Source organism: Staurois parvus, unplaced genomic scaffold, assembly GCF_062004578.1.
Source record: "Staurois parvus isolate SC_StPar_1 unplaced genomic scaffold, SC_StPar_1.0 ptg000220l, whole genome shotgun sequence".
Taxonomy (NCBI): Eukaryota; Metazoa; Chordata; class Amphibia; order Anura; family Ranidae; genus Staurois; species Staurois parvus.
Genome location: NW_028318016.1, coordinates 1,409,493 through 1,421,796, shown reverse-complemented (window position 1 = coordinate 1,421,796; position 12,304 = coordinate 1,409,493). Strand labels below are relative to the sequence as shown.

The 12,304-nt window shown below is 40.0% G+C and overlaps 1 protein-coding gene across 1 annotated transcript in view; it reads left to right on the top strand.

The window, feature by feature from the left end:
- The first annotated feature begins 7,739 nt into the window (after positions 1-7,739).
- Positions 7,740-12,304, top strand: part of LOC149460852 (pinopsin-like) — a 41,332-nt gene continuing 36,767 nt past the window's right edge. The window contains exon 1 of the mRNA XM_089679187.1: positions 7,740-8,122. Coding sequence (XP_089535313.1) covers positions 7,786-8,122 — 337 coding nt within the window. The 5' untranslated portion in view covers positions 7,740-7,785. The remainder of the gene's footprint in view (positions 8,123-12,304) is intronic.

Genomic DNA, 12,304 nt, shown 5'->3' with positions numbered 1-12,304 from the left:
ACTCTTTAACCTCCCTGGAGGTATTCCCGAGTGTAGCTCAGGGTAAAGTTTCAGCACCACAAGTGGTAACCCCGAGCTACACTCGGGAATACCCTGCATCGTTGCTCCAGGATCTCTGCTTCACTTACCTTGTCCATCATTCCCGCAATGTCCCCCCTGCAGCGTCCCCAGCCATGTCCTCCGGCTGATACTGGCATCCGTCTTCTGGGTTCCGTTCCCTGCGACGTCGGGACGTACGGGGACGGAATTGCGGGAAATTTAAAAATGTGAAAAAGTGACATTTACTAAATACACTAAAATCACATAGTAAAACATTACTGTATCAAACCATTTCACATACATTTTGTCCCTAGTGCTTTGTCCTGTGCCCTGCCTGCATTTTTACTGTTCTTTCTGCCTGGAAACTGAGAAACGTCCATGGCATCCAAAAAGCGTCCCTTTAGGTCAAAAGCGGTTTTAGACCAGCTAGAGAACAGCGATAGTAAATTAGAACTACTTGCAGAAATGAGTGATAATGATTCGTGGGGAAATTCGTCATCAGACACTGAAAACGATTTTGCGACTTTGCTCAGCAATGTGCAAACTTGGCCCTATATTTCAAATTTCAGTGTTTTTGGTTTGATTATATTATTGAATTAAATTTATTATTATATTATTATTTTTTATGATTATTTATTAAATTATAATTTATGATTTCATGTTTCAAATTTTAACATACCTGGGATGTTTACTAGACTCTTGTTCGGACAGATTTCAGTGAGTTATGCCTAAAAATTACAGGCATACAATAAAAAAAATACATATTTCCATGCAAAATAATGTACCACTTTGAGCACAGAAATACTGACATAATCAGACTGCTAGGGAGGCTACAGTGGAGTGGCCTAAGATACCTTACATGAAAACCATCTGGTCTCATTCTTTACCTCTCTTAATTACAGCCTGTAAAACTCTCCCAAATAGTAGCCATGCTGAAATGGTTTACAAAGTGTGCATAAAATCTGTAAAATGTGTATGTCCACACTCTATGAAATAGGAAACACATTTTTAGGGTACCACGATCCCTTATAAATTGCAACCATGACCATAAAGGCTTCAAATTTGTGTTACAAAAACAAAGACACTTATATACAGTATAATGTCCTGGTGTAAAATGCCTGCCTTTTCTATAACTTCAAAATTCCAAACTGTCCATACTAGTTTCTTAGTTGTGTTGCTAAGCTATATGCTTTTTAAATCCTAAATGTAATTGTTTATTTCCCGATGCTAAATGCCTGCTCAATCTCTCAGAAATTGCAGCCTGTTCAAACAGGATATGGCTGTTGTGCAGGCCTGTATGCTATTTCCTTTGACTATGTAAAAAAAAAGACACAGTTTTGTTCCTTATGCTAAATGCCTGCTCAAGTTCTCAGAGATTGTGGCCTGTCCAAACAGGCTTTTTAGCTATGGTGGAAAGCTATTTCCAGCTATTTTCTTTTTATGTTAAAAAAAGATATTATTTTTAGCAGAAAATAAATGCCTGCTCAAACTCTCCGAAATTGCAGCCTGTGCAAAAAGGCTTTCTAACTGTGGTGCAAATTCATATGCTATTTCCATCTTCGGTGACCAAAAAAGACACCATTTTTTTCTAATGCTAAATGTCCACTCAAGCTCTCAGAAATTTCAGTCTTTTTAGTGGTGTTGCAAACCTAAATGCTTTTTCTAGGGATGGGCTTGATGTTCGAGATGAACGTAAGTTCAACTCAAACATCGGCCATTCATGTGTTCGCTGAACACACGAATGGTAAGAGCATTCGGCGAGCTATTCACCTGCATTGCACTCTCACAGTGCATTGTGATTGGTCAAAGCAATGCACCTGACCACAGGTCAGGTGCAATGCTTGGGCCAATCACAGCCTAAATGGATGAAGCAAACTGACATCACCAGTAGCTCCATGCAATTGTTTACATCTGACTGGCAAATGTCAGATTGTGGCGAGTGCTCAGTAGGTGTGGATGAGTCGGCGGGTGTGGGTTTTTTTTTCTTATCCCGGTGAGTCAATGTTGAGACAATGTTGGACGCTATGATTGACGATGTATTACAACAATTAAATAATTTTTTTTTCAATAAAGGACGTTAAAAAGCTGTTGTTTTGTTTTTTGTTCAATAAAGGAATTTTTCTAAAATCTGGTACCCCTTAATTAATAAGTGGGGACAGCATCAGGGCGCCCCCTTGTTTAAAGGGGTAACCTGATGCTAATGAGCACCCCTGCCCACAGACCCCCACAATCACCGGGCAATGGTTGTGGGGAAGAGGCCCTTCTCCCCCTTGCCGAGGGCACGTGGCCTGGTAAGTCATTCCCCCCCCCCTTTCTTACCCTGCCAGGCCTGTGCTTGGATCAAAGGTCTAGTCGGAATTTATGGGGAACCCCCACGCTTCCCCCCTCCCATTTTTTTGGGAGTGGGTTCCCCTTAACCACTTGCCTACCGGGCACTTATACCCCCTTCCTGACCAGCCCAATTTTCAGCTTTCAGCGCTGTCGCACTTTGAATAACAATTGCGCAGTCATGCAACATTCTACCCATATGACATTTTTATCATTTTTTTCACACAAACAGAGCTTTCTTTTGGTGGTATTTACTCACCGTTGGGTGTTTTATTTTTTGTGCTATAAACAAAAAAGCAACAAATTAAAAAAAAAAAGTTTTCTTTGTTTCTATTATAAAATTTTGCAAATGGGTAATTTTTCTCCTTCACTGATGTGCGTTGATGAGGATGCACTGATAGGAAGCACTGATAGGCACTGATAGGTGGCACTGATGGGCACTGATAGGCGGCACTGATAAGGTGGCACAGATAGGCAGCACTGATAGGCAGCACTGATAGGCGGCACTGACTGATGGCACTGCTGGGTGGCACTGATGGGCGCACTGATGGGTGGCACTGCTGGGCTGCACTGATGGGCAGTGGTGGATGGCACTGGTGGGCACAGGTGGGTGACACTGCTGGGCACTTCTGGGCGGCACTGCTGGGCACTTGTGGGAGTCACTGCTGGGTGGCACTGCTGGGGACCGATCATCAGAGCACTGATCATCAGTGATCAGTGTGTCATTGAACACGTTTGATCACATGGTAAAAGGCCGCTGTGATTGGCCTTTTACCACATCACGTGATCAGCTGTGTCTGTAAGACACAGCTATCATGGAGATCGCCGGGTGCGCAACCCAGAGGGTGAGCAGGAGAGCGGGTTCTGGAAGGACTTCATATGACACTCTCCCAGAACTGGCTAGCCGCAGTGAAGCCATAATTTGGCTATCTGCGGTCAGCAATCAGTTAAATATCTTACTAGGCCTAAAGGGCCTGGTAGGGCTTTTAGGGGGAGCCCCACACACTGTTTTCAACACCATTTTTGGGAGGTGGGGTTCCACTTAAAAGTCCTACCAGGCCTACCGGGCCTAAAGGGGATATACTCTTTTTTTTGTGTTTTTTTTTTTATAAAAATGGCTTTTTCTAATTAAATGTCAGTCCTGCTGCAGCAGGTTCTAAACAGGTAGTTTAAGGATGACCCCCAGGCATGATAATAAAATGAATTTTTCTTTTTTTTTTTCTTTGAGCAATGAAAAATGCCCCTTTAAAAAAATTGTATTTTTTATTTCACTGATTCATGTTCCTCAGGGCAGTACCCAAGTCCCCATACTCCTTTTATGCCCAATAACTTGCATATAAACCCTGCAAAACGGTTACTTTTGAATTTACAAGTTTGAGTCCTGTTGACTTGCATTGATTTAGAAGTTCGCAATCGAACATTCATTAGGGTCAAATGTTTGATCACGAACCGAACACAGGGGTGCTTGGCCCATCATCAGTGTCCCCAGTGTCTTCAGAAGCTAAATTCCTGCAAACAGATGCAAAGTGCCTCCTTAATCTCTCAGAAATTGTGGCCTGTTCAAAATAGCTTTCTAGCTGTAGAAAAACTTGGTATGCTATTTTCATTGTAGGAAAAAAAATATTTTAGTTTTCAAATGGTAAAAGCCTACTTAAAATCTCAGAAATTGTGGCTTGTCTTAAACGTTTTCTAGCTGTAGTGCAAATCTCTATGCTATTTCCATCATCAGTGCCCCAAAAAGACCAATGTTTTTTAGATGCTAAATGCATGTTCCAGCTCTCAGAAATTGTGGCCTGTTCAAACTGAGTTTGGACAGCTTTCTACCTGTGGTGCAAATCTGTATGCTATTTCCACATAATTTCCAGATGCTAAATGTCCACTTAAGCTCTCAGAAATTGAGATTTGTCCAAACTGGCTTTGAATCTGTGGTGCAAACCTGTATACTTTTTCCACCCTCAGTATCCAAAAGGATTCACTATTTAATTATTTTTCTAGATGCTACATGCTTGTTCACACTGTCTGAAATCGCAGCCTGTTCAAAAAGGCTTTCAAGCTGTAGTACAATTCTGTATCATGTCTCCATTGTCAGTGTCCAAAAAATACACCATTTTTTTTTCAAATGCAAACATGCCCACACAAGCTCCTAGAAACTGCAGCCTGTACAAACTGACTTTTAAGCTGTGGTGCAAATGTGTATGCTATTTCCATCTTCAATGTCCAAAAAAAAGACACTGAAATTTATTTTTTTATGGATGCTAAATACCTGCTCAGTCTCTCACAAAGCTGTGGGGCACATTTGTATGCTGTTTCTATTTTTGTTATCTAAAAAAGATTTTTTTTCTTTGTTCAGATGTTAAATGCCCCTCAAGACCTCAGAAGATGCAGCATTTCCAAACTGCCGTTATAGCTGTGGTGCAAACCTGTATAATTTTTGAACCCCCAATGTTAAAAAAAGACACTATTTTATTTTTTTGGTTGGCAAACAACACGTTGTGTTACTGAATAGACCACAACAAGCTATGCTCTGTGACTTGTTTTGCCCCTATTAATATGACATTGATAGCTTTAGCTTTTTTGTTTTACAGTATACACAATATATATATATATATATATATATATATATATATATATATGTAAATACGTTATATTGCCAAAGTATTGGGACACCTCTCCAAATCATTGGATTCAGGTGTTCCAGTCACCCCTGTGGCCACAGATGTATGAAATCAAGCACCTAGGCATGCAGGCTGCTTCTACAACCATTTGTAAAATAATGGGTTGCTCTGAGGAGCTCAGTGAATTCAAGCATGGTAGGTTGCCACCTGTGCATTAATAAGTCTATCCATGAACTTTCCTTGCTACTAAATATATAAATCAGTGGTATTATAACAAAGTGGGAACAACAGCAACTCAGCCAGGAAATGGTAGGCCACGTAAAATGACAGAGCGGGGACAGCACATGCTGAAGCGCACAGTGTGCAGAAGTTGCCAACTGTCTGCAGAGCTAAAGACCTCCAAGCTTCATGTGGCCTTCAGATTAGCACAACAACAGTGCATAGAGAGCTTCATAGAATGGGTTTCCATGGCCAAGCAGCTGCATCCAAGCCTTCCATCACCAAGTACAATGCAAAGCGTCGGATGCAGTGGTGTAAAGCACACCACCACTGGACTCTAGAGCAGTGGAGACGTGCTCTCTGGAGTGACTAATCACGCTTCTCTGTCGGGCAATCCGATGGACGTGTCTGGGTTTGGTGGTTTCCAAGAGAACAGTACTTTCTTGACTGCATTGTGCCAAGTGTAAAGTTTTGTGGAGGGGGGAGTATGGTGTGGGGTTGTTTTTCAGGGCTTGGGCTTGGCCCCTTAGTTCCAGTGAAGGGAACTCTTAAGGCATCAGTATACGACATTTTGGATAATTTCATGCTCCCAAGTTTGTGGGAACAGATTGGGCGTCAGGGTCCCGTCCACAGCAGAGGTTCTGGAAGATCTGGCAGTTCTGCCAGTACTCTTCATGGCCACAGAAGGACACATCAGCCTCAGTCTGGTGCCAGACGGCCTTTATAAGGAGGCTCATCACTTCCTGTAGTTGCTGGATGATCTTTAGCTCCCCATGCCCTGTTCCTGTTTCCTGTGACTTGACCCGTGATCTCCTGTTACCGACTCGGCTTGCTCCTGGACCTGTCTACTCTGCTTTACCCCTGATCTGACCTTGGCCGAGCTTACGGATACTCTCTCTCTCGCTCCTCTGTGCATGACCTCGGCTATCCAATCTGACTACGTCTGCTCTGATTCCCACCTGGCACCTGACCTTGGCTTGAACTGACTACCCAGTAAACACCTAAATCCCGGAAGGGCTTGCATACCACTCACAGGCGCCTCCTGTCTGCTGACCTATCTCCAACTGTGCTTCTGAGTGGACCACCAACCAGCACTCCTACAGGCGACCTGTGCAACTTTGGGCCTGACTCCCGCTGTCCCACTCTCAGGGGAGTCCGGAACTTGGCCACAAGGGAAGCCCTCTCTCCATTGGCATCCATCACCAGGTACGTGGTATTGGGGATGGCCCCTTCCTGTTCCAACATGACTGTGCACCAGTGCACCAGTGCACAAAGCAAGGTCCATAAAGACATGGATGAGCGAGTTTGGGGTGGAGGATCTAGACTAGCCTGCTCAGAGTCCTGACCTCAACCCAATAGAACACCTTTGGTATGAATTACAGCGGAGACTGCGAGTCAAGCCTTCTCGTCTGACATCAGTGCCTGACCTCACAAATGCGCTTTTGGAAGAATGGTCAAACATTCCCATAGGCACACTCCTAAACCTTGTGCACAGCCTTCTTAGAAGAGTTGAAGCTGTTATAGCTGCAAAGGGTGGGCCAACACAATATTGAACCCTACGGACTAAGACTGGGATGCCATTAAAGCTCATGTGCATGGAAAGGCAGGCGTACCAATACTTTTGGCAATATAGTGTAAGTATAACAACAGTTTTTGGCTGCATTGCCTCTTCTGTTTCTAACACTCAGTTATTACTTCTGCACAGAAAATCTTTTTTGCAAAAACTACCCATTACAAATTTCTTGTGGGATGAAAATCAGTCATATTATTCTGCTGCTGCTGTATGCAAGCCACGCAGTTAGGTAAAAGTAAAGTACATGAAGAGACATGCAATTTATGTGGTGTCATATTATGGTGATGTTGATACTGTCCACAAGCGTTTTAACGTACTGTAATTCCAGTTTTAAGGCAACCCCAAGCATGTTGTTTCAGTGAATTACATATTTTTTTTATGTTGCTCTTCTATGATTAGTTTAAAAGTTGGCTTTATACAGCTCAATGTAATCAAACAATGAGATTTGCAATGGCTTACCCAAGTGGGTATTAATGTGATAATAAGTGCTTCTTAGCAGTGGAAATTTGTGTCCCACACAGGAGCATTCCTACAGAAATACTTGCACAAGATAATTGCTATTACTGTATTTTCTTGTCTTGAAAAAAAAAAACCTTTAGACATATTTGTGCTCTAAAACTTATTTACTAAAACTGTCTAGAACATTTCCTATCTCACATTTTGAGAATCTAAATGACTGTGCCTAATACACAGTAAATCCTCTTGTGTGTACCAATCTTGTTAACAAAAGCACAACATTTCCACATACTTAACTCTGCTAATTAGGTTATGTGTCTTTGAGTTAGGTCACCTTGCATCTCTCTCAGTTGATCTCTATTTAGACAAAGAAAAAGAGAGTAGATTACAGATTCAAAAGCAGAAGCTTAAAATGTTTTAAGAAAAAGATCCTCTTTGGAACTTTAAATCTCCTAGGCTATATAAAGCCAAATCGCACATATAAACTTGGCCAGTTGTATTTACGCTTCTTTTCTATGTCTCAACACCACTTGTTATAGTAAGTCAATTACAAAAATGAGGGCAGCGAACATGTCGGCTCAGAAGATTCCTGGACCCTTTGAAGGACCCCAGTGGCCTCACCTTGCCCCTCGTAGTACCTATTTGATTATAGCAGTCCTCATGGGTTTAGTGGTGGTCCTAGCTACTTTTGTTAATGGTATGGTTATAGCAGTCACAATTACGTATAAGAAGCTAAGGTCCCCTCTGAATTACATACTAGTCAACCTTGCCATAGCTGATCTGCTTGTCACTATTTTTGGGAGTAGTGTTTGTTTCCACAACAACATCTTTGGGTACTTTACTTTAGGCAAAGCATTGTGTGAATTTGAAGGATTCATGGTATCCCTAACAGGTAAGATAAAAATTTATGATGTCTTAATAGCATTTTAATATTGCCCATATGTTAAATAAATTGCAATAGATCAATTGCAAAATGCTAATTCAAATGAATAGTATTTATTTCAATATGGGTATGCATTCTGTCTGCCTAACATACTGGACTGAAAAATGTGTAGGGTATAAAATTAGCCATATACTAGCTAGTTGTGGTATAATAGTAGTGGTGTTCATTATATCATATACTAAAATAATTGTAATTAAATATGATTTTATGTTAGCTGTTATTTAAAAAAAAAGACAGCGTTGTTACCATCTGTATGTATGTTAATAGATGTTTATTTTACTGTGTGGCAAATTTTGCTTTTTAGAAGCAGTAAAAACAAAACTAATTACAGTTCTTAAAGATTGACATTCATTGTCAATGCTAATTAATGCCAAAAAAATAAAAAAAAACAACAATTTGGGACATAGCTATAAAGCAGTGACTGTGACATTGATCTCACATACACTGGTAAATCACTGGGAAGATTTGTCAGCAAAATGTACAATTATCAGTTGTTCAAAGGAATTTACAGTACTGTTTACCTAATTTATACCCTGGTACATGGTTCAGTCATTGCACATTCCCCAAAAACATGCTCGAATGGTGAAAATGTATTTTAAATTATGTTTTATTAGTATGGAAGTGCAAGAACTGTGGCTAACAGACCATTTGATACTTTTATAGTGATGTTACTCTGGTATATCAATATGTTATCATTGAAAACAATACATTTAACTGTAATACTAATTTAAAAATAGAATATGAAGAAAGGTGTTTGAAAATATAGTAAACTCGTTTACCGCAGACTAACCAAAACTGATGTATATTAATACGTGATTTTATATATTTGTATTTATATATTTGAAACTTGCTTCTTAAAAGGACTGTGCATTAATTCATTATATTTTTATGAAAAAAAGATCTGTGGGCAGAGAATTAATACATGTACAAAATCAGAAACTTTAACATTCAGTGAAGCTACTCCAGTCCACTTCTTATTAAATGCATAAATTATGCATGCATAAAAACAACAGTCTAATGGCATTCATTTGGTAAACAATTCTCCAGTCTAGCAAAGAACTGGGCAGATGAGGACTTGTATACTAGAATGTTTAATGCATAGCTCTTCTTGAAGGTGCAAAGCAAGCACGCAGCAGAAAATAGAATGCATAATCCTCTACATAAAATTGCAATATTTCGAGCCAATGGACAGGCTCTTTTTCAAGCATGGAATACAAAGAAAGCAAACAAAAGCCATCCTCTAAATAGCCTTACCGAAATTAGCAAACACCAATGAAAACATAACAACTCCTTGAAACATCCAAACAAAAAGTATAGTACGACTATAATACATAAGGAGAAAAAAACAAAAGACAAAAAAAAGTCAACCTATAAACTCATAATTGGCTGTTGTATAAAAAAAAAACCCGCTATAAAAAGGGGGTAATTGGTGTACTTTATGTTGTCTGTTTACTACATTCCATCTTGCATGTACCCCTTTTACTTTAATGAATAAAAGATTTTATTTTATATTCCTAGGTTATGTAATAGGCACAATTGGCATTAATAAAATGGTGTTTTTCAATTGCCGATTCCAAAGGCACAGATTTCATGGATGAAGCTAACAAATTACATGTATCAAAGCATGGGATGTATTCATAATACTTAGTTTCCCATCAATTTCATGCTTGGAATAAGGGGAGGAGCTTTTGTTGTCCTCACATTATTGTGTGACAAGTACAGTTGAAAGGTGTACACATAGAACACATAGAAATGGAGTGGGTGGAGCCAGCCATGTGTTTGTATTTTTATATAGGTCCCCATCAGTTCTGCTTTCATGGCCAGGTGGTGAGGCTAATATTACTAATAAGCTATAATATGATGTTTTATCATCAGTTTTCTTTCTAGTCAGCTGTTAGCATGAGTTTATATGGCTATATGTAGCTTAATACAACTTCGAGGTGGCTACCTTAGGTCCTCCCATGTTTTTTCACAATTAAATATTGCAAGAACTTTTTTGGGTAATTTCGTATGACAAAAGGATTGTTTAGGGTTTTTTCCTTGTACTCCATGTTCCAAAAAATATATCCAGTGGCTAAAAGTTTTGTAATTCTATGTGGAGTGTTTTGTACTTTAACTTGCTGCTACCTGCTTGTTTTGGACCTTAATAAAGGGCTATATGAAAATAATGTTCCTTGGTGGGGACAACTTTTGCTACATTGCTTAATGAGAAACTCCAACATCCTATGCTATTTGTAGAAATACACAATACATTCACTGAACATTAATTGTACATTTGCAGCACATTTACCCAGAATTCTAGTACTGTAGATGAAACAATCACCAGCAATATAAATGCAGAGAATGTTACTAGCAAATTTGTGGTGATTGTAACCATTTATTTTTGTCAGTAAAATCTATTGTGTATTGGCCCATATAAAACTAGACAACAATGATATATGTTTTAAAATGTATATCTTTAGATGTATAAGAGATTTGGAAACAAAAAAAAGTAGTCATTCAGATCATTATATACTGGGACCAGAGAGCTTAAAAAAGTATATGACGAAAGAGGATTCAACTTAACCAGTCCTGGACTGGCCATAGAGCACACTGGGCATTTGCTCGGTGGGCTGGGGCTGCCTGTGTAGGAGAGGCGGCTGGGTAGCAAGTGGATTTTTGAAATGAAGACTTTGACCCCCGCAGGTCATAATGTAGAAATTGACATCAACTGTTTCATAGATAATAGCTGAGGGGCCATGGTTTCTATACATCAGGACTGCCTACACAGTATCTTCATAATTTATACAGCTATACGGTTTTATATATCCATTTTATCCATTTATTATATTCATTTAGTTAAACGTTTACAGTATATACGTTTATAATTTATAGATTATATTTTATAAGCTTTGAAGTTTTATGTATATTTAAGTTCTTATATAACACACCTTTCATGAGGTTTTCTATATTGATATGGACACTTGCATATATTAATAATTTTAATTATTTGATGTGTATGATGTACTATATAGATGAGGAATGCATAGTTCTCAATTTTGTATATTGATGTTTAATCTGACATAATGCCCCTGGTCCTATGTACATCTATCTTATTTTATTATATTATTATATTGTTCTATATGAATTCAGTTGTTGCTGTTCCCACAGACGCATTTGGGTCCGCACGATATCAGTGTGTTTGGCACCAGTAAAATGGTGAACGCGATATTCGCGCATGTGTGAAACTACGTGCGCTCGTGTTGTTTAGAATCTCCAATAAAATGGCGATCTTGGCGCCCACGCATGCGCAGTGTTACACGCACCCACTACATCTAGGGTTTCCATGAATGTGGCGTCCGTGCCACTTGCGCATGCGCAGTGGAGGATATTCAGGCGGGATGCCTATATATAGACCCATTTAGACGTCAGGCAGCAATGGCATCACCCTTACAGTAGACGTATGGTTATACGAAATGCGTCTAGGAGGAGCCCTTGCACGCCTTGACATCACGCCGCCGTATCAAGGAGGTCCGGCGGCACCTATTTGCATATATACTGGTATCCATACATTTGTTGCTCGGATCTGAGCATTTAACCCCAGCCCAGGACGACCCCAGACGTCCCATTGAGACCAGAGGAAGGAAGCGATAGACCTAGGCTGCATCCTACCTGAGGAACCCCCGGAGGACATCAACATCCGATTCGACTGCCCCCTCATCCAATGTCCAGCTGACCCTGGATTCTCAAATGCGCATATTATTTGCGCTTCTGGTTAGTAGGCAATCTTACCACTTCTTCACTGGATATCTCACTGGATTTTTGAATAGAATTGTCACATCAGCACTTCTCATTTCCAGCAAAGGACCTGTTTACCTGGGACTGTGCTCCACAATTTGCATATTGAAATTTACATAATCGTATCAGAGTTTGTATTGATATATGATTGGTTTTTAGCGCTGCACTACATCTTTTTATCTTTTTGCTTGCTATTGAAGGGTAGCATACAGAAGAACAAATCCATGGCTGCAGGAAAGAAATGGACGGATTGGTTCTTCGATATGCTTGCCTCTCCTATCCATCTTCTTTCTGCTGCCCCGGGCCCCTGTCCTCTCTTTAGGTCCCCTGTGCTTTCTCCCGGCCCCCTTCCTC